Genomic DNA, 24,096 nt, shown 5'->3' with positions numbered 1-24,096 from the left:
ATATTATAAAGAATCAGATAAAGGAGACTGAAGTATGATAGGGAGCTCCTATTGGTTGGAAAAAGAAGGCTACCTTATTGGTTGAAAGTATCTTGTGGTGTGACCCTAGGATAAACTATGCTATACCGCTTTGAGGAAATCGCGCGAGCCATCTTAACCCTTTCCGCTTTGGGTAAAGAGCCATCATTATTTACTACCACCTGACCAATGAGAGAGTGCTATGTTTGATAGATTCAAAAGAAACGGGGGATGTTAAAGGAGATAACATGTACATCCGAGCAGGCCCATGAATATTGCTATGAATTCATGGACCAGTTCGTCCGCGAATAGTTTTGGGGGGTGCCTGTGCATGGCCGGATTCAAGATATAAAGGAGAGGAAATGTCCGCATAGGTTTTGCTAGCATTCCATTAAACCATCCTCAAGAACTACAGCAGTTTGGCAGTTACAGTATCGATAAAACAACTGACAGTAATCAATTTTAAGAAGTTTTATTCAGACTTGCCACTTGATAGACTATACATTATGTTTCGCTTTCCTATCCCCCCTTCTCTCCAAAAGTCCCTCAGCGCTACAAAGGTGGAATATGTCAAACTAGGCAATTCCGGCTTAAGAGTCTCATGGCCAATTCTGGGAGCAATGTCATTTGGTGCTTCTCCAATGGCTGCATGGCTTTTAGATGAAGAGGCAGCCTTCAAGGTCCTAGAAGCCGCTTATGACTGCGGAATTAATACGTGGGACACAGCTAATGCATACTCTAATGGCCTGAGCGAGGAAATTATTGGAAATTTCATTAAGAAGTTTGAGATTCCGAGAGAAAGGGTCGTCATCATGACCAAGTGCGCTTTCCACGTTGGTGAAGAGCAGGATGTGATTGGGGCAGTGTTTTCAGAGCAGTTGAACCAGAGCAAGGACTATGTGAACCAGGGAGGTGAGCTCTTGCTTGAGACATAATACATATAGTCCATTAAAAGTCTGACAGATAAGCAGGGTTGACACGCATGGCAATTTTCAAGGCAGTCGACGATTCACTCGAACGACTCGGCACGAAATATATCGATCTCCTACAAATTCAGCGCTACGATGCCTCAACTCCCCCGGAAGAAACAATGAAAGCCTTGCATGACCTTGTCCAGGCCGGCAAAGTGCGCTACCTTGGTGCAAGCTCGATGTGGGCAACGCAATTCGCCCAGCTGCAGTTTATCGCTGAAAGGAACAACTGGACAAAATTTATCAGCATGCAGAATTACTATAACCTCTGCTATCGTGAGGAAGAGCGTGAGATGAATCGTTTTTGCAAAGAGACTGGTGTTGGTCTTATTCCATGGTCTCCCCTGTATGCAGGGCGTCTGGCACGTCCAGTAGGATATGACAAGTCAGCTCGTTCAAAAAGACCATCACCACACCATCCTAGTATCACATCTAATGATGAAGAGATCATTAATCGAGTAGAGAAAATAGCTACCAAAAATGGATGGAAAATGAGCGAAGTTGCTTTGGTATGGCATAAGCGCAAGGGAACAGTGCCTATTGTGGGATTTAATTCGATCGAGAGAATCGAGGAAGCTGCCGGTTTGCGCGGTAAACTGTTAACAGATGAGGATATTGCCTATCTGGAAGAGCCCTATATAGCTAGACCAGTAGCCGGGCATTCTTGAGCGGTGCTTAGACTGAGAAAAAACCCCAATCACGGGACTTGTCTGCTAGAAACCGCAATCCAAAATCTCCTCGAACGACTCAAGTATCGCTGTCCCTATAATGCCGGATATCGTAGCTAAAACGTTTCGTAGCCATTTCTTTTGAGCTAGAGGCACCATCTCAGTATGGACAACCACAGCCAATGGCCAAGCAAGAATGGTGGCCATCTTAGACATAATGCCGGGGTCTAGTTCTGAAAAGGCCGTTGTTCCTCGCTCGGTAATATCTCTTTCATGCTTGTCACGGTAAAGATAGTAAGGAGACAAAAAGAACCCAACACTGTAACAAATATCTGCAGTGAGATACTTGATAGTCTCACAACATATCCCTAGTTGCACATCTAAAAATGGGTCACAAAAAAATTGGCCAGAAGAAAGGAGTCGTGCGCGAATGCTATTTACAATAACACGAATTGCTCGATAGCGATTCCACATGACCGCATGGCCATGAGTTGTGTAGCTATCATTTCGGCCATTATAGCAGAACCTGTCTAGCTCTGCTTGATTTAGGCGATTTATGGTATGAGCTGCGAAATTCCACTGCCCCGAAAGATTGTGAGACCATGCCGCAAGCGCAGCATCCAAACTCCCCGCCTCTATGAGTAAATTATTGACTATAGTTGCATCTGTTGTAATTCCATAGCTAAAGTCTCGAGAAAGACTTTTAAACCTAGATCGAAGGGAGGTAACAGATATCATGAGCATGTCAAGCTTAAGTTTGGGGTCTTCCGAATTATGTAATTCCTCGTCTTCGAGCCATTTATCGACAGCCACCCCTCCAACTATGTAAGCGCGGATCTAGATATAAGATTAGAACTTCTCAGATGGGTGGTCATGACCATGCCAGAGATGCTTACCACAGGCCGTCGAAGAGCCACATCGAGAGGAGTATGTTGATGATATCCTCGTTGTTTGCGTGCTAGCAGTAGAGCTGCTGTTCCTCTATGATGGCCTGCTTTCTTTCCGACATAATGCGATGAATTTGACGGAGATCGCACCCATTCCCTAGGGATGACATTCTATATGCGTGGTTAAGGCCATGATATTATAGGACCTAGCAGAAGGAAATTAGACATACGTCATATGTGTCCAGTAGCATAGTCGCCATAAGAAGTTGGTCAATAGTCTTATCCGATAGATCTTGAATATCCCTCCGAATATGCGTACAGCTCTGGGAGTAATATTTACGCGAAGACTCAACGATTTCACTTGATCGTTGAACTTGCCCAAACATCGCCAGGGAGAATGACATGACCGCCGAATGAAGGCTCGAGTCTGGTCGCAAACTGTCCCAATTGTAGATTGCGTAGGCTCCATACTCGAGAGATATATCAAGTAAATCGTCAGGCCATTTTGTAAAAGTCTTTATCCAATAGTGCAAGGCATAGTGCTCTACAGGAAGTGATAAAGTACGTGATAATACCGAGCATCTTATAAGGTTCCGTGAATTATTATCAGTCCCATTTCGTAACTTGCGCGGCCGCCGTGGCTTGCCCTGAGCAAAGGCATTTTCGCTTCTAAAATGCAAACCAGGCTCCGAATATGGGCCCCAAATGCAGACCCTACTTGCTTTATGGCATTGGCCACAGCTTGGCTGAGCGAAATCGCACTAGTATAGGTATTATCGGCTTAGCAACCTCTTTATGGATAAGGAAATTATTGGAAAATGGAGACTGCACTAACCTTTACCCGTCGCTTCTTGCATGTGAGACACCGTGAGCTTGGAAATACCATTTTATTGTCTCATTCGTTCCAATTTCTAGAATATGGCCTGCTGAAGCAATTCAAAATTTCAAAAAGTGGTCACGTTAAGCTACCGCCCGGCGATAGTGTTATCGCCGAGAGCCCCGAATTATCCTACCAAAGGCCTTTTCTACGGACGAGTAGGAACCTGATAATTAAGGAAATGGTAACCCATTATCACGTGAGAATGACTAGAAAAATGATATTTAGAGCACGTGACAGGGCGAGACTTTATTAACGAATACTATGGTGAAGATGGGCCAATTCATCTCACTACGGGGAGCAAATCAAAGCGAGGCGGGCGAATCGACATCGGAATTGTCTGCTCTCTGTTCTCGAGAGACGCCTTCCAGCCTATACAAAGCTCCAATTTGCGACGTCGCTGCCCTAGAATCCACTTGCGTACAAACCAAGGTTGCCATGTCCGAAGTTGATAAGCAGCATATCTTCCTGTGATATAGTCCAATTCCTTCAATGTACGTTCTTTTGTTTCTGGCAAGAAGAGATATAGGACAACGAAAGTGAAAGTTAATTTGCTGATATTAACTGTTGACTTTCGTAAGAATTTTGACAACATAGAAACAGTATGGATAAAAACATCAAAGTGGTCACACCAACTGGTATGAGCACTAGACCTTGTCGAAGAAGGAATATGATGTTTGTAAGCTCGGTGACATAATTGCAGAATGAAATCAAACTTCACTTTTTCAATAAAATAATTCAAATAGAACCGAAAATTTATATATTCTTCTTGCGCCAGGCCGCCTCGGTTATAGGTAGACTTCATCGGGCTTTCTCAAAATCGACTCGTACAGATTTTGCGAATTCAGAGTCAGCCAAAATTCGGCATGCCACTGCAGCCATTCCAGTGGCACATACAAGACTTCGTTTGTGACCCTCTGTAGACCCTGCACCAGAGGTAAAGCCATGCGTATGGTTTCCGGCCCCGCCTTCGGTTGGAATTGGGAATAGGGCATGGAGCCCGGGTACAACGTGCATGACATTTCCTGTGCACATGATAAGAGTTGACAAATCTTGGAGGAATTTCAATAGTACTTACCCATGTCGGTCGAAGCGCCATCAAGAGACCCCTTTACTCCACGATCGTCAAGCGCACACTCTTGACCAATGGCATTCAAAGTTGCCGCATAAGTTTCGCAAATAGGCTGATTATTTTTCAACTCCATGTAATTGTTGATCCTACAATACCCCCAGTCACTTCAATTCAACGTCAAATCATGAAAAGCAACAATGTCAACTCACCATTCATAATCGACCTTACACCCAGTTGCCTTCGCAGCTCCTTCAAAGCAGTTAATCACTCGATCAGTCAATGGCTTCAACGTTTTCGTATCTGGCGACCGAATATAGTACTCTAGCACTGCTTCATTCGGGATCACGTTTGGACGATGGCCACCATTTGAGATAATTCCGTGGACCCGTTGTGTGGGAAGAATTTGCTGTCGCAACATTGAGACATTCACATAGGAGGACACCACAGCATCAAGGGCATTGACTCCCTCCCACGGGGTGCCGGCCGCGTGCGCAGTCGTTCCACTGAATTTCACTCTGACCTTGTTGTTAGCTAGAAAGCCTTCCGGTCCTGCTGTCTGTAGACCCTGAACGGAAGCATCGTTGTGACCTAGTGTGACAGGGTGGACCATGAGACAAGCATCAACTGCGTTGTATGCTCCGGCATCGATGAGCTTCAATTTACCGCCACCACCTTCTTCTGCTGGTGTGCCGAGTAGTCTGACCGTATACCCCGGTAGGTCCGAAAAGCTTTTCTGCATCGCCTCTACAGTAGCAATAAAGGCAGCGATGGAGCTTGTCGCGATCAGGTTGTGACCACAGGCATGGCCGACTCCAGGTAAAGCGTCGTACTCCGCATTAAAGACTATCACTCGCCCGCCATTTCCATGTTTATACTCTATTTCAAAAGATGTATCGAGGCCATACGTTTTTCGACGAACCCCATAGTTTGGTGAAAGTGTCTGTTTAGATAGACTATCGAAAAGCGCGCAAATATTGTCATGCGCGCTGAATTCATTGTAAGCAAGCTCTGGATTTGACCATATCTAAAAATAATGATAGAAGTCAACATTTGAGAATCAATATATGCCCACTACGCTCATTCTTATTGTTACCGTACTTTTTGGTTGATCTCCTGAAGCTGGTTACCGTGATTTTGAAGGGATGCTTGGATTGCCCTGATCAACTGTTTGCTGACGAAATCGGTCATGCTGTTTCTTCTGGTTTTATTCAATCATCGGCATAATACCATTGAAAAAATTGAGTTGGGAAGATAAGCATGGGTCATCAGTTGCTGTATCAATCTGACGTATGGTTTCCCCGCATTGAACTTTCCCCTCCACCCAATCACACATGATCGTGAATCTCATGTCGGAGCTATTCCATTTTATCCCAATTTAGTCTGAGGAGTTCGGGAGGGATGAAGGAGAAAAATATATCGACCAGTGTCAAACGCATGTATTTTTCATTGCTGTATGACATTCGTTGCTACCTAGGGCTCTTGTAATCTCTTGTAATCAATTTCAGATAAATTTTCTTTTGTAGTGTTCTTTTAAGGTAACGAATAACGCACTTTGTCAAAAGCAATCAGTTGTGCAAATGTATATTAGAGTACCATCTCAGCAACAGAAACGCGTTGAAATGTGTAACATGAATCCAATACGCGCTTCGACGCGGTTTAGTTCGAGTTGGGAGAAATAGGGATCACATTTGGTGCGTGGGTGCAAGATTTATTTCCTGGCAATAATATATATAGAATAAGGACCAATAAGAATTCAAACTAAAAATCACCAGCCAGTCTACTTTAATTCCAGCACCCGCACCCTAAATTCCACACCCCGGCTAGCTGTACTCATAAGAAGAAGATTTAAGACTGTAGCGAGACGGCAGACGAACATAAAGCTGCTGTAAGCTGATTAGCGTCCTTTAGTCAACCAATTAATGATAAACACTAAATTACGAAAGTGGCCCCGCGTCGGGTCTACGAGTCAGTCAGCCATTAAGCGCTAAACCCCCATACAGGCAGCCGTCCGGATTTCAATAGAAGACGTTATCTTTCATGAACTACAATATTGTCCTATAATGGGCTAGGTTGGCCTTTGTCGCATTTCACCATCTCGACGGACTGCAAAAATGAAGCCCTGTGCCCATTCGCGTCTGCAGTTCGAATCATCTCCCTGGGCTGCAGAGGTGGGTTTTAAGCGCGTATCTCCAGATCGGAGACTCGGTGCTGCGACAAGGTCCGGACGAAATCCACTTGCTGGGAAAGGGCAGCAGCCCAAAGAAGTGGAAATTCAGGTTTGCAAAGTTACAGAGGAGCTTTCAGCTGCGTTTCCTGGGCCTCTAGTTCTCCCACATGACGACCTAACCTGGGATCCAAAAAGCCCACCACAAAGCTTTCGTTCGTGGTTAAACCTGCCACAACGTAACAGACCTACGTCAAAACGGAAAACTATATATGTGGCAACAGCACCGGAGATTTCATCTGGTGTGGATTTCATGCACTCGTGGATTTCGCCACAGATTAGGGCTACCAAGCGGTCGAGTAAGAATAAAGGCCAGGTAACAAGTGAACTTAAAGCGCCTGAAAGTAGTGAACTCATCGACTATATTGCCTCTTTCTACCACGGTTTTGTTGTCAAGACATTCCCCACCCCACTGCGTTTTATTGCATGGGACGAGACCGAATATGGAAAGCATACCAGCACCCCGGAATTTGTTGGTCTTGCAGCAGATGATATGTCAGTGCGGATTAGGGCTCGTCCGTCACCGGATGGTGTGTTTAAGGGCCAGCTTAACTTGGATGACTTGTTGGATGCTGCGAGGGATATACTGCCTAGCGATGCTTATTCAATTGTTCTAATCATGAATCACGATATGTACGAAAGTCAGGAGGACGACTTTTGCTGTGGCCGCGCGTACGGTGGTAGTCGAATTTCGGTTATTTCAATGGCAAGATATCATCCTATACTAGATGACTACTGGAGTATTGACCCTGCACATGTTTGGCCAGCCTCGCACTGCGAGGAATATGTCAATAATCTCTGCGGGGAATCAAAAAAGTCAACCCTTAGAGAGAAGGGTGCAATGTCCCCGACAGCTCCATTCCGGCGAGCAGTTGATGCAGCCGCTCGTATAAAGAACAATTCTTCGGTTGAATATTATCGAGGTATTTGGTTTTCTCGAGTCGCTCGAACTGCAGTCCACGAGCTTGGGCACTGCTTTGGCATTGCTCATTGCGTATATTACGCTTGCAGTATGCAAGGCACTGCTGGGATAGCCGAAGATTTACGTCAACCACCGTATCTATGTCCAATATGCTTAAGCAAGATTACACACGCCGCTGTAATTGAGCTGCTGGGGCGGACGGATAGCAAAAAGGAGGATTACGTGAGAGAGAGATATGAAGCTCTCGCTCAAGTATGTGATACACGGAAGCATATCGGTTTATTCGCTGGGTATGGAGCGTGGCTAAGAGCGAGAATCGAAAACCTCAATGAGAGCCAAACGGTTTAGATCAAAAACATAGAATAATTCCTTTTTCAGATAAAAGCGCTTAATAAATGTAAATCCTTGAGTGGTTGGTTCATGAGTCCGAATTTCTTGGTATAGAGTATAGAATCGAAGTTTAAATGCCCAGCATCTTTCCAGAGATTTCATTTCCTGTTCTAAGTATTTATCTCGACTAACTCACTATTTTAAAACACAGGGAAATTTTACCAGGAAGCGGCCGCAGATACTCAATTATTCAATCTTTAATCTTTAAATCATTCATGCTCAAGAAGCTCGGCTGCAGTAGGTCGCTCCAATGGTTCATAGCGTAAAATCTTGAGAATCCGGTCTGTGATGACTTTTGATTCTTCGGTGTCTGTCGTCTAGTTTATTCTTAGCCAAAAGAATCTCCAGTGAGTCATTTATTATCATTCGGTTGGTCAAAAGTAGCGCCTAGTCCGATTGAATTAATATTCTGGGTTGTTATGCATGCGCGTCAGAGGCCGAGAAGTGTAGCATAGGCCAGAATCGTGTAAGTGATGAGATCTTGTCCGCTAATTTCTCGAGTCTAATTTTCTCAAGGAATGGTTCTCATACAAGTCGAAGTGATAGTAGATCAAATATTACTGTGGACTATTTTGACACATATAACCGATTCATTGTCAGAAGCCATGTTCTTTGCAGACCATGGATAAAATTCAGAGAAATATGGTCTGGACTCAACAATAAACACTCGTATCTCAGTTGAGGTATATATACATGAATTATTATTTTGCTTCATGTATTCTCAGCGAACAGATGCTGGTCATTTGGCAAGGGAGATATGCATATTTCGAATTCATCCCTCTCATGTTGTAGTTTTTTATCAATTTGTATTGAAATTTTTGGCGTTCGCGGTATCTTGGTTTTCATCGTTTTCTCTACTATTGTGGTCAACACCTTTCGTACTTTAGATATGTTTGAAGTTCAATTCTGTCTATTGGCTCCTTTTAGTTTGGTAGGTAAAACTGTTAAGAAAGATGAATGTGTAGATTGAATCTAGTCACCCAAACAATGAGAAATAGAGTTCTCAGTCACTACATGCTTCAGCGTTATAGACGTATAAGAACAGCATATAAAGACATGCGGCGATATGATTTTTAACCGTTATGATAATGATTTCAGGTATGAATACGTTTGAAACACAATAAATGATCATATTATTAGCAGTTGTCCGATAAAGGAATTAGTAATCTCGGCATTTTCAGTCAGGCGAGAAAGAGATTGAGCTTACAAACCACCATAATATTAACTAGGTAAGTTAAGCCGGAAAAAACAGCTATTCTGCAGCAGCCAATAGAATCTCGGGATAATGTTGGCAATTCCAAACTATCTACACTTTTCGTCGCCTTATGAATGTCCACGTGTCCACTTTGGATAAATATTGAGGGAAAGGAAAATTTGAAGACATATAAATTAGCATGAGGAGACCTCCATGATGTCGGTGTTTCATCTTTCAGTAGCGATACGCAGTCGACGTTGGCAGAATCCGAACTACTAAATAGAAAATTGATATCGGGTTAATTTTGTGCATATATCAAAGACAAAAATGACGAGCACAACTGAATGGCCATCTACGGAAGTTCCTCAACCTGTAAAAGATCTCATTGCAAAGTTTATGGAAGTTGGCGATACCAAATCTGATGAGGCCGGTCATCAACTTGGTTACGAAGTCTTTGTTCCAAATGGAAAGATTAAAGTCAATAAACGGGTTATCGACGGTGCAGAAGGTAGGCATTAATGTCTTTTCGCTATATACAGCATAGGAGGATATTGACATTTGAAAAATGAAACCGACTGATGCCTCATGTGATAGCAATCGCAGCAACGCATCGAGACCAGATGGCCTCCATAAAAGGCCGCCGTCATCAAGTTCATAAAGTATACACTTGTAATGAGGCAACTGATGACCTGATCTTGATTGGAAGTGTGGAACGGTATTTGCATGATGGGCGAACTCTTGAGACAGACTTCGCCGCAAGACTCGTTATTGAGAATGCTAGTTCGGAAAACCCTCAGCTGAGTCTTTTTAATGCTTGGTCGGTAAGTGTATCATATTCTCATTAAGTTACAAAATGCTAATCCTTCCACCTCGGTCAGGATTTCTCAGAATTCCTTGCAGTATTGAGCGACAAATGAGCCTTTTATCATAGATTGTAATCCATAGTCAGATTGTTGAATTCATCAATCTTGGTATTTCAGAGCTTGAATGACAGATTGACGCTCAAGCAATGCGTTCCATAGTTCCGTATACTTTTCATAAACACTCATTTTAAACCCTAGACCACAACCCCATCGGTAGAAGACTGCCAAAAAGGCATCGACAACGGTCATAGAACTTCCAACTGAAAAAGGTGATTTCGACTTTGAAAGCTTGGCCTCGATCATTTCATAACAACCTTGAATGGTTTTATAAGCCTTTCTCTTTAGCTTCTCTTTGTCTTCGTCGGTAGGGTCTTCGATAAATCGGTCGGCTCGCCACCAACCTGCAAATGCCTGGCCGTGTAAAGTTCCGGAGAGCCAGTTTAACCACTCGTATACTCGGACAGTTTCGAGAATTGTCAATCCCAGAAGCTTCCTCTCAGGAACGTGAAGTGCGATTGCGGTTAGAATGGCGGGAACCTCGGTGATGACATGTTCGTTGTCAAGGACTAATACAGGTACTCGACCCTTTGGGTTGATCGAAAGTATTGTCTTAGATGAATTCCTTCGCTCAACTAGTATCGGTTCAAAATTAAGACCTGCCTCGAAGAGTAATATATGCGGTGCGAAAGAGCATGAGCCAGGAGTGTAATAGAGCTTTATTTTCGGGGGTTTGTTGGAGTCGCCATTCTGTGTGGAATGTATGATTAACACAAGTTAAAGAATGAACACCCCGGAAATTCGTCGTCTTTATACTCTTTCTCGATTGTAAACCTCTGCCATAAATGCTGTTACCCCGCAATTAATGAATAATCATGCTGTGTCTAGGCGCATTGGTTACGATCCAAGTGGAGTGTATCGATGTCAGCAAGCCGGTGGGAGAGACTGAGGATTGGCAAAATAGGACCAAAAAACGGGTAATAGGTTGAATTCAAACCTGGGGCTGTATATAGATCATCAAGTAAAACCACACCAATATCTAAGAGTACAAAACAGGGTATGCTACAGTGAACCCCCTTCATAAGCAAATGGACAATGTCCGAATTGATTTCTCATATAAATTCCCTAAACCCCTCTTTACAAGATTATTTCTTAATTTTTCTCATCTCCCATACAAATTCCTTATAAAAAGAGAATACAAAAAGGATTATTACCTAATCACCCCTTACTCATCCATTCAAAATAGAGTCCGTCTCTATTTTAAAAAAAAAATCGGAAAGCTATTTCTAATACCCAAAAAGCAGCTTTCTGAGTCAAAGCTTAGTCAAATCCTCACTTGACTTACAATTCGCTTATTCGATGATTTAAATCGACATATAATCAATAAATCACGAAATCTTTAATCACCCGGTTATCTTATATCACCTCCCCTCTAAGACCTTGGATGAGCTTGACTTCAAATATTGCGAAATCATCGTATATTACATATAATATAGCGACAGCAAGCTAGATGAAGCTTAATCAACTATGCCGCCGGGCGCTATTATTAGATAGGTAGAGGTTGGAGTGATTTATATAGCCTAAAGATGGATTTGACGACCCATAGAGTGTATTTATAGAAATTGATGTTGATTTTCTATATAAAATCCATATAAATTGAGTGTGCTCCCTTACAAGCAACTCTTTATACCCGCTGCGCAATTTGGTTGCTTATAAAGGGGGTTGACTGTATTGTTATTTTGTTTGAAATGGCGAGACTCGGCAAAATCCCGGTAAGACGGCGAGTACGTCATACCCGGAAAAGCGCTATACCTAATAAGGACTAGTGGAAACTTCCCCACGCCGATTTCGCATGACTCACCGCCAACAAAAAATGTTGATATTTTTTTCATTTAATTCTCAATTGCCACGTCCATCTCTGCATTACACCGGTTGTTCCTCTTTACGGCGAGGTCTTTTGTCAAGCTCTCGAAACCGGGAAAATGGCTCAATTGCCAGATCCCAAGATCGACCTCGATTGGTCTGGTTATGTACGTTCATCCTCCAGGGCGGTGATACCATAGCTAACCTGGACATTGCGCTGCTAGGTTGGATCAATTCAGGAGATTTTTGGTCGAAATGGTAGGTATCCGGCCTAGAAACGAAATTACTTCTTCTGTTCAAACCGTAATTCTTAGGTTCCGCCTCCTGGCTGTTCCTTGATAAAGTAAAATGTCTTAATCTCCGGCTAATTGAAATGAAATAGTCAACAGTCATCCTGATCGCACATGCGTCGTCGAGACAGCGTCATCCGAGGGCCCTGAACGCCGATACACCTACAAGCAGATATATGAAGCTTCAAATACATTGGCACATTACCTGCACGATGCTGGAATTACAAACGACGATGTTGTGATGATTTTTGCCCACCGTTCTGTGGATCTAGTTGTCGCGATCATGGGAACCTTAGCTTCAGCTGCAACCTTCACCGTACTAGACCCCGCATATCCCCCAGCGAGACAAAAGGTTTATCTTGAGGTAGCCCAGCCTCGTGCCTTGATTAATATTGGGAGGGCGACAGAAGAAGCCGGACCGCTCGCTCCCGTTGTTCGGAGCTATATTAATGAGGAACTTCATCTTAAGGCTGAGATACCTTCACTACGTATCGGAGACAACGGAACGCTCTCCGGCGGGGAGGTTGACGGAAATGATATTTTTAGAGAAGTACGGGCTAAAGCATCTACTCCTCCGGATGCTGAGGTCGGACCAGACAGCAACCCTACACTGTCATTCACATCGGGGTCTGAAGGACGGCCCAAGGGCGTATTAGGTCGACATTATAGTCTGTGCAGGTACTTTGCCTGGATGGCGGAAAGGTTTCAACTGAGCGCCGAGAGCAAATTCACCATGCTAAGTGGAAGTGAGTAGTACCTGTTTTACGATAATGGTGGCAGAGTTTGTTATATTAATTCGTTTTTCTAGTTGCTCACGATCCTATTCAGCGTGACGGTGAGTGCAAAAGATGTATGAAACCTAACGGAGATAGCTGATCATTTGGAACCTAGTTTTCACCCCGTTGTTCTTGGGTGCCCAATTATTGGTACCTTCGCGATCAGACATTGCGCATGAGAGATTGGCAGAGTGGATGGCAAAATATGAACCTACAGTTACACATCTAACGCCAGCTAGTATGTCGCTAACTTTGTTGTTGCTGGAATTGAGGGTACTAATTTTGCCTTAGTGGGTCAGATCCTGGTCGGCGGTGCTACCACATCGTTTCCAAGCCTCAAAAATGCATTTTTTGTTGGAGATGTACTCACGACACGTGACTGTAAGGCGCTCCGGAACCTGGCAGAAAATGTTAACATTATCAATATGTACGGAACCACGGAGACCCAACGTTCAGTAAGTTATTACCATATCAAAAGTAGGGCGGAGGATCCAAATTCTATGGATCATCTCAAGGACACTGTGCCCGCTGGAAGGGGCATGCAAAACGTTCAGCTTTTGGTTGTCAATAGGGAGGACCGTACAAAGATGTGTGGTGTTGGGGAGACTGGAGAAATCTACGTCCGCGCGGCGGGTCTAGCCGAAGGATATAGAGGAGACCAAGCACTGAACGAGCAGAAGTTTGTTATGAACTGGTTTGTTGATAACAACACTTGGGTTGAAGAAGACCAGAAAAAAAGTAAAGGCGAAAAATGGAGAAAGTACTACAAGGGTCCACGTGATCGACTTTATAGAACTGGCGATCTTGGTCGCTATTTGGAATCAGGAGACGTGGAGTGTACCGGTAGAGCGGATGACCAAGTCAAAATTCGGGGTTTCCGAATTGAGCTCAACGATATCGACAGTAATCTGAGCCAGAACCCGCTGATCCGAGATTGCAAGACCCTCGTCCGACGAGATAAGAACGAAGAGCCGATTTTAGTCAGTTATATTGTTCCTGAGATCAAATTATGGCCACAGTGGCTGCAGGCTCGTGGTTTGGAAGAGGTCGAAGATGACGGGACCGATTTTGGCGTCACCAAGGTGTATCTCAAGCGGTTCCGGCCAATGCAGACCGAAGTCCGCGACCACTTGAAAGGCCGATTGCCTAGTTATGCAGTCCCGAGTTTGTACATCTTTCTGAAGGCGTTGCCTCTCAATCCGAACGGAAAAGTGGATAAGCCCAACTTGCCATTCCCAGATATTGCTGAACAAACTGAAGCTGCTTCCGATGATGATGTCAAGAGGTGGCAGTCAATGACAGAAACCGAGCGAACTGTTGCCACTAAGTGGGCGGCTCTTATTCGCGGCCTGAACGAAAAGACAGTTAACCCCGAGAACGACTTCTTCACTCTTGGTGGCCACAGCCTTTTGGCACAGCAGATGCTTTTGGATATTCGTAAATCAACCGGTGCCAATGTCTCCATCAACACCCTATACGAGTTTCCGACCCTTAGTGCATTTAGTGCACAAGTTGATAAACAGCTCAAAGGCACTCAGAGTCAGGTTGAGGTTGACGAAGAACCAGCCTACGCAAAGTCTCTAGATGAACTTCTAACCCAGCTCCCAGCGAAATTCCAGACGGCTGAACCGTCTACAATTCGTGCCTCCGCTCAGCCGACGGTGTTCATTACTGGTACAACTGGGTTTTTGGGCGGTTTTATTATCAAGGATATCCTGGAGCGTACCAGCCGGCAGCTCCGTGTCATTGCACATGTTCGCGCTAAAGACTCAGAAGCAGGATTGGAACGCCTTACACGTTCTCTCAAGGGCTACGGCCTTTGGCGGGAGGAGTGGAAAAGTCGATTAAGCTGTGTTGCGGGTGATCTAGCCAAGCCGCAGCTCGGAGTTAGCAATGAGGAATGGCAGAAACTTGCCCAAGAGGTCTCTATCATTATTGCCAATGGTGCTACAGTTCATTGGGTTAAAAGATACCAAGAAATGATGGCCGCGAACGTCCTTTCAACCATGGAAGCTATGAGTCTTGCCAATATTGGAAAGCCTAAGGTTTTCACATTTGTGTCATCAACAAGCGTGCTCGACACAGACCACTATGTCTCGCTTTCGGAGAAGCAGCTTAGTACAGGAGAAAGCGCCATTTCTGAAGACGATGACTTATTAGGCAGTCGACGTAAGCTTGGCACTGGATATGGACAGACAAAGGTAAGTGCTGTTTTGCAATTTATTTATAGCTACTGACGGATGGGAATAGTGGGTTTCAGAGCAACTGGTGAGAGAAGCTGGTAGAAGAGGTCTACGAGGGTCTGTCATACGACCCGGATATATTCTTGGGTCATCTGAGACAGGAGTGTGCAAGTGAGTACCAACATTATCGAAATCTATAAAAATATCTTGCTCATAAATGCCATAGTACGGATGATTTCTTGATCCGACTTTTGAAAGGTTCAATCCAACTTCACTCACGCCCTCGAATTATCAACACTGTGAACTCCGTTCCTGTAGATCACGTTGCTCGTGTCGTCGTTGCTGCAGCACTAAACCCACTGGAGACCGTAAAGGTTATTCACGTCACTGGCCATCCACGACTACGCATGAATGAGTATCTCTCTCTACTCGAGTACTACGGCTACGAAGTTCCTGAGATAAGCTACGACTCATGGAAGCAAGACCTAGAACGCTATGTGTCCGCTGGCGGTCAAGAGAAGGATCAAGAACAGCATGCACTCATGCCACTATTCCATTTCTGCGTCAACGACCTTCCTGGAAATACTAAAGCACCGGAACTTGACGACCAAAATGCTGTGAAGATTCTCAAAGCTGATGCCCACCACTGGACAGGTATCGACGAGAGCGCGGGTTACGGGATTGGCCGGGAGGATGTCGGTCGCTATTTGCGGTATTTAGCTGAGACTGGGTTTATACCCTGGCCCACAGGCAAAGGACGACCATTGCCGGAAGTTCATTTGACTGCAGATCAGCTTCAGTCGGCTGGAGCCGTTGGTGGTCGCGGTGGTGTTTCCAGCTAATCACGCAAAAAAAAGTTTTTGTATATATATTTACGTGTCAAAAATTCAAATACAATCAACATGACATAAATTTCATTTGACTCATTTAATGGCCATGTTGACACGAATTACTTCAAAAGTTTTGACTGGTCGTACACCAGACGCTAGCCATCATTTTCAATACTTTCGACCATTAGTGGCAATGTTCGTTCTAATTGAGGATCACACAAATTTTACCAAATTTGAAGCTCTATATCAACAAGAACGACTATTCAGACTCGATTCAATCCCTCAATTCACTGCAAGTGGCACATTCCTAACAGATAGTTGCGATCAGATGCACTCCGGAAGATGGTGATAGGGGAATGTGCGTCTTCTAGATACTAAGATCCCAAATATTGGACAAGAAGGACTTGTGCTCTTTGTGTATGAAACAGCTTTGACTATTTTATTCCGCCATCGAGAATGAAATCGAGGCGTCCTGTAATCCTTTAAGACTTGGTGAGTCACACGACCTGAAGGGTAGTTAGAAAGAGTTTCTCGGAATAATTAAATAAATTTTGCGACCTCCTTTTGAATGCATTCTTATGCTGAGCTTTCGCCTTAAAAATTTGTTTTGTTTCATTTTAACCCTTTTGCTACATATAAGACGTTGATTTACTCTGCTCGGTAATCCCTGCGACTTACAAATTGAATATATGACTTGTAAGGGCTAGTTCACCATTTCATCTCTCTAAATAGTCAGATATGACGATGTCTTGATCGTAAAATGACCCCTCTTGCCCGAATAGGCTACCGATACTGTGACTACTGTGACCCTCGGCCATGAAAGAAAGGTTTCGGCATTTTGACTCAGTCCCCCAATTTCCTTGCTCCTCAACCTCCCCAACTTGTTCTATCTACCTCTTCACACTCTTATATCTATTACATCGACTCTATCGTTAGTAATTGAAAATGTCTATGAAAGCTGGCGAAGTTGTCCGCGTATCCAAGAACGGAAAATGCACGCTTGAATTCCAACATATTTACGGCGAATGCCGCATTGTCGATGTCTGTGAGGAGATCGAAGGTTTCAAAAAGTTGAAGACTTTCTCCACTGAGCCGAGTGATCGGATGCAGGGCAATCAAGGCATTGGTGAATATATTATAGCCTTCACAAGTGAAAAGAAAGAGAAGATAAATCCTCTCCGGAGCTTTGTGAATGGTTTACTCAACTTGCCTGGGTCTAACAAGGTGCTTGTCAAGGAGTTTCGGATAAAGGTTCCTAACACCGGCGTTGGTGAGCAGCCATACTCGCCTTATGGACTCCTCGGAGCCCGTAATAGAATCGAGTATGTGATCGGCGAGCTCGACAAAAAACACCAAAATAAAGAGATTGACCTTAAGCACTACAAAGGTGTTCTCATTGTCTCTTTGGAAAGCGACATATGCGAAGATTGCCAGAAAGGTTCCGAAAAGGTCCCATATGACCAGCCAAATCTAATTCTCTATGATTATCTCTCTGGGAGAATGATTGCTGCCACTGGCAAAGGACCTGGAGTTCAAAAGGACATATTGGACAATGCGAAGCGTTTTGGCTTCGAAGATGGAAAGGGCCTTGCTGGAATCATGACCTACGGCAATACGGTAGCGAAATTGTTCTCTACTGATAACGAAGAGATTGAGCCTTCCGACTGGCATTCAGTCGTTTGTTCCTTCAACCGTGAAGACTTCATCGCAGAGTTATGTCTGTTTGTGATGCCGGATGCTCAAGCCACTATTATTAGACAATAATTCCGATTGTAAGTCTGATTCCGAATTTCCTGTCAATCATAGTTAATATCAATTACAGGACTATGGTTAGTCCTGACGGACACTTATGCCATTTGGAGTTAAGTAGTTAATGTGATACCCATCTGATAGATATACCAATCTCAAACATTCTACAGAATTTTCATCTCATTATTGACTCTGTAGCTCAGTTATTGGGGAATGTCAAATCGCTTTTTAAATGAAGAGTCTATGAAAATTAGGCGAGTCCCTTGTGACTCAATTTTGAATATCAATTCATATTCTTCATGGATGACAACAAAACAACCAAATTCTTGTGGATATTCAGTGTTGTTATATCAATTTAAAGTAAGTTATTGGTAGAAAAATTTTCTTAATGGAATTCAAACACGTATAAATTCATAAATTTGTTGTTGAGAAAGCCGTACTCTCTTCCAAATTTCATAACGCAGTGTCGGGTTTCACTCGGTATGTTACCCCGCACACGCCGTTATCATGTAATCTCCAGCTCGAAGGACGTAGCATGCATTCAACCTTTCTACAAATGCAACGGATGTCCGATGTTACATATTGCTCGAAACTAGACGCATACTTTAAGGATTGAGCGAGATAATAATAGCAAGCACCAAAATGTCCTCTTCTAGGCATTACGTGGATTCAGCCTTGCAAAAAGCCCACCAAACGTATCAATCCCGCAACCCCAACTCAGCCAAAATCCACCAGGATGCTTCTCAGTACCTACCGGGTGGAAACACTCGCACTTCTCTATATACGCAGCCCTTCCCTCTTATCATCACATCGGCGAGAGGTAGCAAACTTACTTCTGCGGATGGACACTCATACACGGACTTCCTAAGTGAATACAGTGCCGGTGTCTTTGGGCATTCTAACGCCGAAATCGCCCAGGCAGTCAAAGATACCTTGCAGAGAGGATGGAACTATGGAGCTGAGAATGTGTACGAGAAACAACTTGCTCGTAAGATCGTTGACCGTTTCGGTCCCAGCGGCGTGGAGCTAGTGCGATTCACGAATTCGGGGACAGAGGCTAATACAGTGGCTATTGGTGCGGCGATCGCCTGGACAGGGAGAAAGAAGGTTCTTGTGTTTAGTGGAGCATATCATGGATCTACCTTTGAGTTTCCAATGGATTTTTGTCGCCGGTGGTGGCAGCGTCATGGGTTCGGTTCTAACAAGGACGGCCAGCAGGTATACGAAATGAAGACTCTCAACCTCCCCCACGAGTTTGTGGTGGCGCCATTTAACAATATTGCTAAAACAGAGCATATTATCAAAGAAGTGGCTGCGCATGATAATCTGGCTGCTATTTTGATCGAGCCAGTCCAGGGGTCCGGGGGATGTCGGCCTGCCTCAGTTGAGTTTTTGCGATTCCTCCGCGACACTGCCGATCGACTAGGTGCATTACTCGTTGTTGACGAGGTTATGACTTCGCGGCTGTCTTTCTCGGGGTACATCTCGTCTTTGGGCATCAAAGCTGACTTAATCACTTTCGGCAAGTGGATTGGGGGAGGCATGTCATTTGGGGCATTTGGGGGAAGGCGAGACATTATGGAGATGTTCAACCCTGCACGCAATGCCGAAGAAGACAAGTTGATTCATCCAGGTACTTACAACAATAACATTTTCACTATGTCTGCAGGTGTTGTCGGATTGGACATATTCGATGCGGAGAAGGTTCGAAATCTCAATTTGAAAGGGGATACAATCAAGGATGGCGTCACAAGAATTTTACAGGATACCGACATATATCCTCGTAGACAAGACCGCTTTTTGGAAGATGTTATTGAGTTTGACGACTTCGACGGAGATACACACCTCTACAAAGGCACCAACAGTCAGTCAAGGTTGGCGGAAGGTGAGCCATTGCCTCGTATGTTGATTTCGAGTAGCGGAAGTCTCTTGAATGTGAAATTCACTGGCCCGAATGCGGAGATATGGCAGGGGTTGTACTTTCATCATATGCTAGAGAGGGGAGTATATATTGCTAGTCGGGGGTTCACACCTTTGAACATCGAATTGACCGACGCTGATGTCGAAATATACATCTCGGCTGCGCGTGACTTTATTCTCCAGCACCAATTTGAATTGACGAGGTAGCGAATGTGACCGTTTCCAGAAGAAGGAACTTCTAATGATAGAAATCACCAAGAAAATGAATATGGGAAAACACTGTATTCCTAGACTACAAGATTATAGGCGCAGTAAAAGGCTAGAAAGTTACATGCATCGTTTGATGCACAGGTAAGTTTGCGACATCTACTCACACATATTCGGCCTATACGTATATCAGCTAAAGAAAAATAGAAGAATATATTCGGTATTCTAACAATGGGAAAAATGCTGCATCGAGTTAGATGCGAGCCGATTTCGTATGTCGAATTTCTCAATGATAATATTGATATCCGGAAAGGTCTCCAATTGTTCAAGTCAGTCGTAGTTTGCGTAAAGATAATTATCCTAGATAAATGGGAACTCTCACGGAGAATTACACTACCTAAAATTCAAACATAGTTACATGTAGATATGTTTGAGGGTTGTTCTGTATATATGCAGAGTGATTGACCCAAATTCCATGGTATGGTTTCGAGATTTGGACTACAAAATTGGACGAATTTTGGGAGCGTTATTTCTAGAACAAAATGACGACAGTGAAAATAAGAATTTGTAGGCAGCAATAAAACTAAATTCGCATATTCAGCTCATCGAACGAAAAATACAGACTAAACGAGTGAGGGGAAGTGGAATACATCATAATTCCTTGGGACAAGGCTGTCGTCAATTCAACCCGCACGGACTAACACGGGTCATTAAGACATAGGTAGTCATTGTTCAAGCCAATACTTAAAAGCTATGCAAATTAGAGTAAAGATTGGCCCGAAGAGAAAACACATAGGAGTCATTTTAGCAAATTCGCCCAAGGTATTAGCTGGTTTTCGAAACATAAAGGCATGTACAATATATTTGGAAGTTGCTGCTTCATACAATAGAGCAGATACAAAATGAAAATAATCATGACGTATATTTAGTCACATCTATATTTGGAATTATTGGTGCATACGAATTTTAACGACTTATGCTAGTTCCGGCATTTCCCGACCCAGAAGTGGGTGAGAATCGACGAGGTACTGCGTAATAATGGGCGTAGAATGGGTCACAGCCTGAAAAAAAAGAATTATATTCCATAGAAAAGGGGCAATTTCGGACCTAGTAGAAACAGCTAATGCAGTAGCTGTGATCTAGCCATTGGCTAAATTGAGGAGTATGCAGCGGCGCATATACAACAGCCAATCACCAGCTGTCTTCCGGGCTTTCAGACTAGGGTCTACACACGATGAAACACAAAATGAGACTAATTCTATAAAATACTTCTAGAGCTCATGGCTGTGCACTGGACGCGTGGTGCGTATTTCGGTGTATTTCGAGCACTAGACAGCGCCACGACCTAAAAGCCACAATGGTGGTGCCTGAGGTCACAGGAGGTATTTTTATAACAATTAAAGTGCTGAGACAGAACTATATAATCTTTGCTGTCTCCTCGCGATTAACGTTCGGTTGACATCAGACATTCCATTTCGCTTCCATATACAGGATTCATCCACACACCTACTGCAATGGCTCAAACATCACAATCATGCAGTCTATCACACATCCTAGAAGTTTGGCCTAATGAAGACCTTGAATGTGTTGGATTTGCAACTTCGAAGGGCCGCCGGTGCACAGTCCACACAAATCCGAGAAATCGCCGCAACGCCCAGATACTCATGAGAGAAGGAACTGATCGGTTATCCAACGGAGAAGAGTGCATAGATGAAATTTTGAATCAGCTAGCACCTCTGACACTTTGTGTGAGGTTTCATCAGAAGGATGCCCCTGACAAGGCTAGGGAATGGGCAGAAAAAGTACGGAAATTTGTACAAAGACGATCGACTGCTTCTACGACGCGTCCCCGAGAACATAGTTCAACGACTAGACAGTCTACCCCAACTGCGGAAAGACAAAACCAGAGCAACCAAATTATTCAAGTAAACATTCAGCAAAATTACTACAACTTATATACTTGCTCTGGGCGCGAAACCGAGTCTGGAACGCAAAGCCGAAGGACTACAACATCACATTACTCTCCTGCTTCTATATCACTCACAACACCGAGCACAGCATCATCAGCCGTAAGCACTCAGTATGTTCGCCCGGGCAGGTTGACACAAAATCGAAATGTCATTACACCAGTGCATAGCGAACGAACGATAACGCCAATAAGACTGGCATTACCAACATCGTCACCAACACCGGGAAGAGCAACAACACCAACGCAGCAGAGCTCGACTTTTCCAAGAAGACGGACTACCAACATCAGACAGCCTGTCGAAGGGGAATGTGGAATATGTTATAACTCGTTACTCGGTGATAATGAGAGCGAAGAGGATGATGGCTTGTCTGACGATCTTGATTCAGAATCGGTAGCTAGCACACCAACGGGTAACAGAAAAGAATCATTGGTTTGGTGCAGAGCGCAATGTGGACAAAATTATCATAAAGAATGCATGGATTTGTGGGCTGCGTCTTGTACAAACAACTTGCGGCCGGCTACTTGTCCGATGTGCAGGGCGCAATGGAGGCAGTAAGGATGCTCTGTTTTTGAATTGATGTCATGTGTCATTAGATGTTATACAGTTGGCGTTTGGTTATTCAAGTTAAGGTATTGGGGTTCTGTATTTGATGCCATGTTTGTTGCTCTTCTCACACGCACTTTTTACGACATTCAATGAAATCATTATTATTAAAAAATGTTCCTTAGTTTGTACACAAGATAACTGACCACTAAAATACAGGAATCAGAAAAGAAAGGTTTCACTCCTATCGTGAACGGAATTAACAAACATCACCAGTGCGGCTCTCTTCCTTCTAGCTCTTGTGATGGTGTCCCAACAAGTCTGAGTGACAATTATTAGCTCCTCATAAAACCAGTTTTCTATAATGGAAGAACTTACTTTCTGCCTTCTCCTTGAACTTCTGTCCCAGTCCCTCTTTATGACTATGATCAGAGGATTTACCGGATTCGTGGCTGTTATTGCTGCTACCGGTCTCTCCAGATGCGATAGTATCGGTAGTATTGTCACTTCGGTTGCCATATTCTTGGCGGTCGGCATTGTCGTAGCCACTGCCCCCGGCAGCAGCACCTCTCTCAGTCTCATTCTCGCGACGGTGGTGCCCATCTCGACCCTGGCCGCCTAGTTCCTGCTCAAACTTGTTTCCACTCTGGTCAAAGCCCTCGCCATATCTTCTGCCTTGCGACTTCTCGAAAGTCGAAGTAGAAGTATGATCTGCACCAAAGGTTGCTCCCATCACACCAGCATGACCCGCCGTGGCTTCACGAGGCTCGACACTCGGGCCATCCGTAATACTGCCTCCACGGCCTTTATCAGTGGTGCTTTGGAGGTTGTTGCTTTGGAGGTTGCTCTCGCGATCACTGAAACCCGAGGTCGCGGTGTTGGTATCACGGGAGAAGTTATCATTGTTGCCCCTGCCGAAGGAGCCATCAGCACGGCCATCAGTGAATCCACCGGCAGTATTAGTGTTTCTGTTGTTCAATCCACCCTCATATGATCCTCCAGTGCGGTCATTAGATAAATTTCCGGCTCGATCATTGCTACCAAAGCCACTGTTGTAGGAACCCTGGGTACGGTCACTGGTGAGATTGTCAACTTGGTTGAAACTGCGGCCGGCAGAGGCATCATTCGAGCGATCAAAGGTACCAGGAATGTTGCCAGTGGTACCGCCAGTCTCGTGTTCGTTCTGGAAGTTGGTATCGTTAAAACTCATCTTGGGTGGTGATGGAGTATGATGTGCTTGTCCTCGGAATGTGACTTTGAAGATACGATAGTATGTTGTGTGGTTTGTCTGTGAATAGGAACGCAAGATCGATCTAGAGAATCGAAAGTCCTTATAAGCCCCAGGATGTATGACGTAGGCCACTTTGAAGCTCATCTCGAGATTCTGGAATGGCCAAGCGCGCTGTGATTGGCCGCTGTATTCAATGCTGCGGGGGCGGTCCGCGATGGAGTATGACGTATTGTCTGTTTGTTATTCTAATCGAGACATATACACAGCCAATAGAAACCATCGGGTCATTTTAGTAACAGGATTTGGCACTCTATCATTCGCTGGGATTACATCAAAGGCGCCTGAGAACAAGGGAAATGACGCAACGCAGAGAAAAGGAAATGGAAACCTTGGCCTATTGCATATCCACTGCTAGTGGCGTCCATATGTCAGGTGACTATTGCATATTCT

General features: G+C 44.2%; 11 protein-coding genes across 11 annotated transcripts; 7 read left to right on the top strand and 4 right to left on the bottom strand.

The window, feature by feature from the left end:
• Positions 1 to 524: 524 nt before the first annotated feature.
• Positions 525 to 1,657, top strand: BGW36DRAFT_299596 (NADP-dependent oxidoreductase domain-containing protein; the record flags this gene model as incomplete). The annotated part of the gene is made up of 2 exons (XM_046211549.1): positions 525 to 930; positions 987 to 1,657. 2 exons carry the CDS (start codon positions 525 to 527, stop codon positions 1,655 to 1,657), a joined length of 1,077 nt encoding a protein of 358 aa, XP_046070429.1.
• Positions 1,658 to 2,025: 368 nt separating this feature from the next.
• On the bottom strand, positions 2,026 to 3,443 carry BGW36DRAFT_453183 (uncharacterized protein; the record flags this gene model as incomplete). The annotated part of the gene is made up of 5 exons (XM_046221869.1): positions 3,380 to 3,443; positions 2,775 to 3,305; positions 2,554 to 2,715; positions 2,099 to 2,494; positions 2,026 to 2,037 (listed from the first exon to the last, which is right to left on the bottom strand). The coding sequence occupies exons 1-5, from the start codon at positions 3,428 to 3,430 to the stop codon at positions 2,026 to 2,028; spliced, it is 1,152 nt and encodes a 383-aa protein (XP_046070428.1). The 5' UTR covers positions 3,431 to 3,443.
• Positions 3,444 to 4,222: 779 nt separating this feature from the next.
• On the bottom strand, positions 4,223 to 5,681 carry BGW36DRAFT_298678 (putative amidohydrolase; the record flags this gene model as incomplete). The annotated part of the gene is made up of 4 exons (XM_046211455.1): positions 4,223 to 4,446; positions 4,500 to 4,639; positions 4,703 to 5,517; positions 5,592 to 5,681. The coding sequence occupies 4 exons, from the start codon at positions 5,679 to 5,681 to the stop codon at positions 4,223 to 4,225; spliced, it is 1,269 nt and encodes a 422-aa protein (XP_046070427.1).
• A 783-nt stretch (positions 5,682 to 6,464) lies between these two features.
• BGW36DRAFT_382438 (uncharacterized protein) lies at positions 6,465 to 8,119 on the top strand. The gene has a single exon (XM_046216536.1). The coding sequence runs from the start codon at positions 6,605 to 6,607 to the stop codon at positions 7,985 to 7,987; it is 1,383 nt and encodes a 460-aa protein (XP_046070426.1). The 5' UTR covers positions 6,465 to 6,604; the 3' UTR covers positions 7,988 to 8,119.
• Positions 8,120 to 9,551: 1,432 nt separating this feature from the next.
• On the top strand, positions 9,552 to 10,130 carry BGW36DRAFT_360987 (uncharacterized protein; the record flags this gene model as incomplete). The annotated part of the gene is made up of 3 exons (XM_046214232.1): positions 9,552 to 9,732; positions 9,819 to 10,045; positions 10,071 to 10,130. The coding sequence occupies 3 exons, from the start codon at positions 9,552 to 9,554 to the stop codon at positions 10,128 to 10,130; spliced, it is 468 nt and encodes a 155-aa protein (XP_046070425.1).
• Positions 10,131 to 10,186: 56 nt separating this feature from the next.
• On the bottom strand, positions 10,187 to 11,081 carry BGW36DRAFT_462893 (putative glutathione-S-transferase theta, GST; the record flags this gene model as incomplete). The annotated part of the gene is made up of 2 exons (XM_046222185.1): positions 10,901 to 11,081; positions 10,187 to 10,834 (listed from the first exon to the last, which is right to left on the bottom strand). Exons 1-2 carry the CDS (start codon positions 10,925 to 10,927, stop codon positions 10,187 to 10,189), a joined length of 675 nt encoding a protein of 224 aa, XP_046070424.1. The 5' UTR covers positions 10,928 to 11,081.
• Positions 11,082 to 12,066: 985 nt separating this feature from the next.
• BGW36DRAFT_429161 (putative alpha-aminoadipate reductase Lys2) lies at positions 12,067 to 16,038 on the top strand (the record flags this gene model as incomplete). The annotated part of the gene is made up of 8 exons (XM_046220647.1): positions 12,067 to 12,114; positions 12,172 to 12,205; positions 12,330 to 12,983; positions 13,046 to 13,072; positions 13,129 to 13,251; positions 13,305 to 15,214; positions 15,264 to 15,367; positions 15,423 to 16,038. 8 exons carry the CDS (start codon positions 12,067 to 12,069, stop codon positions 16,036 to 16,038), a joined length of 3,516 nt encoding a protein of 1,171 aa, XP_046070423.1.
• A 933-nt stretch (positions 16,039 to 16,971) lies between these two features.
• Positions 16,972 to 18,034, top strand: BGW36DRAFT_462891 (uncharacterized protein; the record flags this gene model as incomplete). Its single annotated transcript, XM_046222184.1, has 1 exon — positions 16,972 to 18,034. The coding sequence occupies one exon, from the start codon at positions 16,972 to 16,974 to the stop codon at positions 17,788 to 17,790; it is 819 nt and encodes a 272-aa protein (XP_046070422.1). The 3' UTR covers positions 17,791 to 18,034.
• Positions 18,035 to 18,417: 383 nt separating this feature from the next.
• On the top strand, positions 18,418 to 19,902 carry BGW36DRAFT_429159 (aminotransferase class 3; the record flags this gene model as incomplete). Its single annotated transcript, XM_046220646.1, has 1 exon — positions 18,418 to 19,902. The coding sequence occupies one exon, from the start codon at positions 18,418 to 18,420 to the stop codon at positions 19,900 to 19,902; it is 1,485 nt and encodes a 494-aa protein (XP_046070421.1).
• A 1,514-nt stretch (positions 19,903 to 21,416) lies between these two features.
• Positions 21,417 to 22,427, top strand: BGW36DRAFT_360982 (uncharacterized protein; the record flags this gene model as incomplete). Its single annotated transcript, XM_046214231.1, has 1 exon — positions 21,417 to 22,427. One exon carries the CDS (start codon positions 21,417 to 21,419, stop codon positions 22,425 to 22,427), a length of 1,011 nt encoding a protein of 336 aa, XP_046070420.1.
• Positions 22,428 to 22,592: 165 nt separating this feature from the next.
• On the bottom strand, positions 22,593 to 24,046 carry BGW36DRAFT_199796 (uncharacterized protein). The gene has a single exon (XM_046209857.1). The coding sequence runs from the start codon at positions 23,788 to 23,790 to the stop codon at positions 22,759 to 22,761; it is 1,032 nt and encodes a 343-aa protein (XP_046070419.1). The 5' UTR covers positions 23,791 to 24,046; the 3' UTR covers positions 22,593 to 22,758.
• Positions 24,047 to 24,096: the final 50 nt, after the last annotated feature.

This window comes from Talaromyces proteolyticus, assembly GCF_021365285.1.
Source record: "Talaromyces proteolyticus strain PMI_201 chromosome Unknown BGW36scaffold_8, whole genome shotgun sequence".
NCBI lineage: Eukaryota > Fungi > Ascomycota > Eurotiomycetes > Eurotiales > Trichocomaceae > Talaromyces > Talaromyces proteolyticus.
The sequence above is the reverse complement of the archived record's forward strand: the minus strand, read 5'-3'. Positions and strand labels throughout refer to the sequence as shown.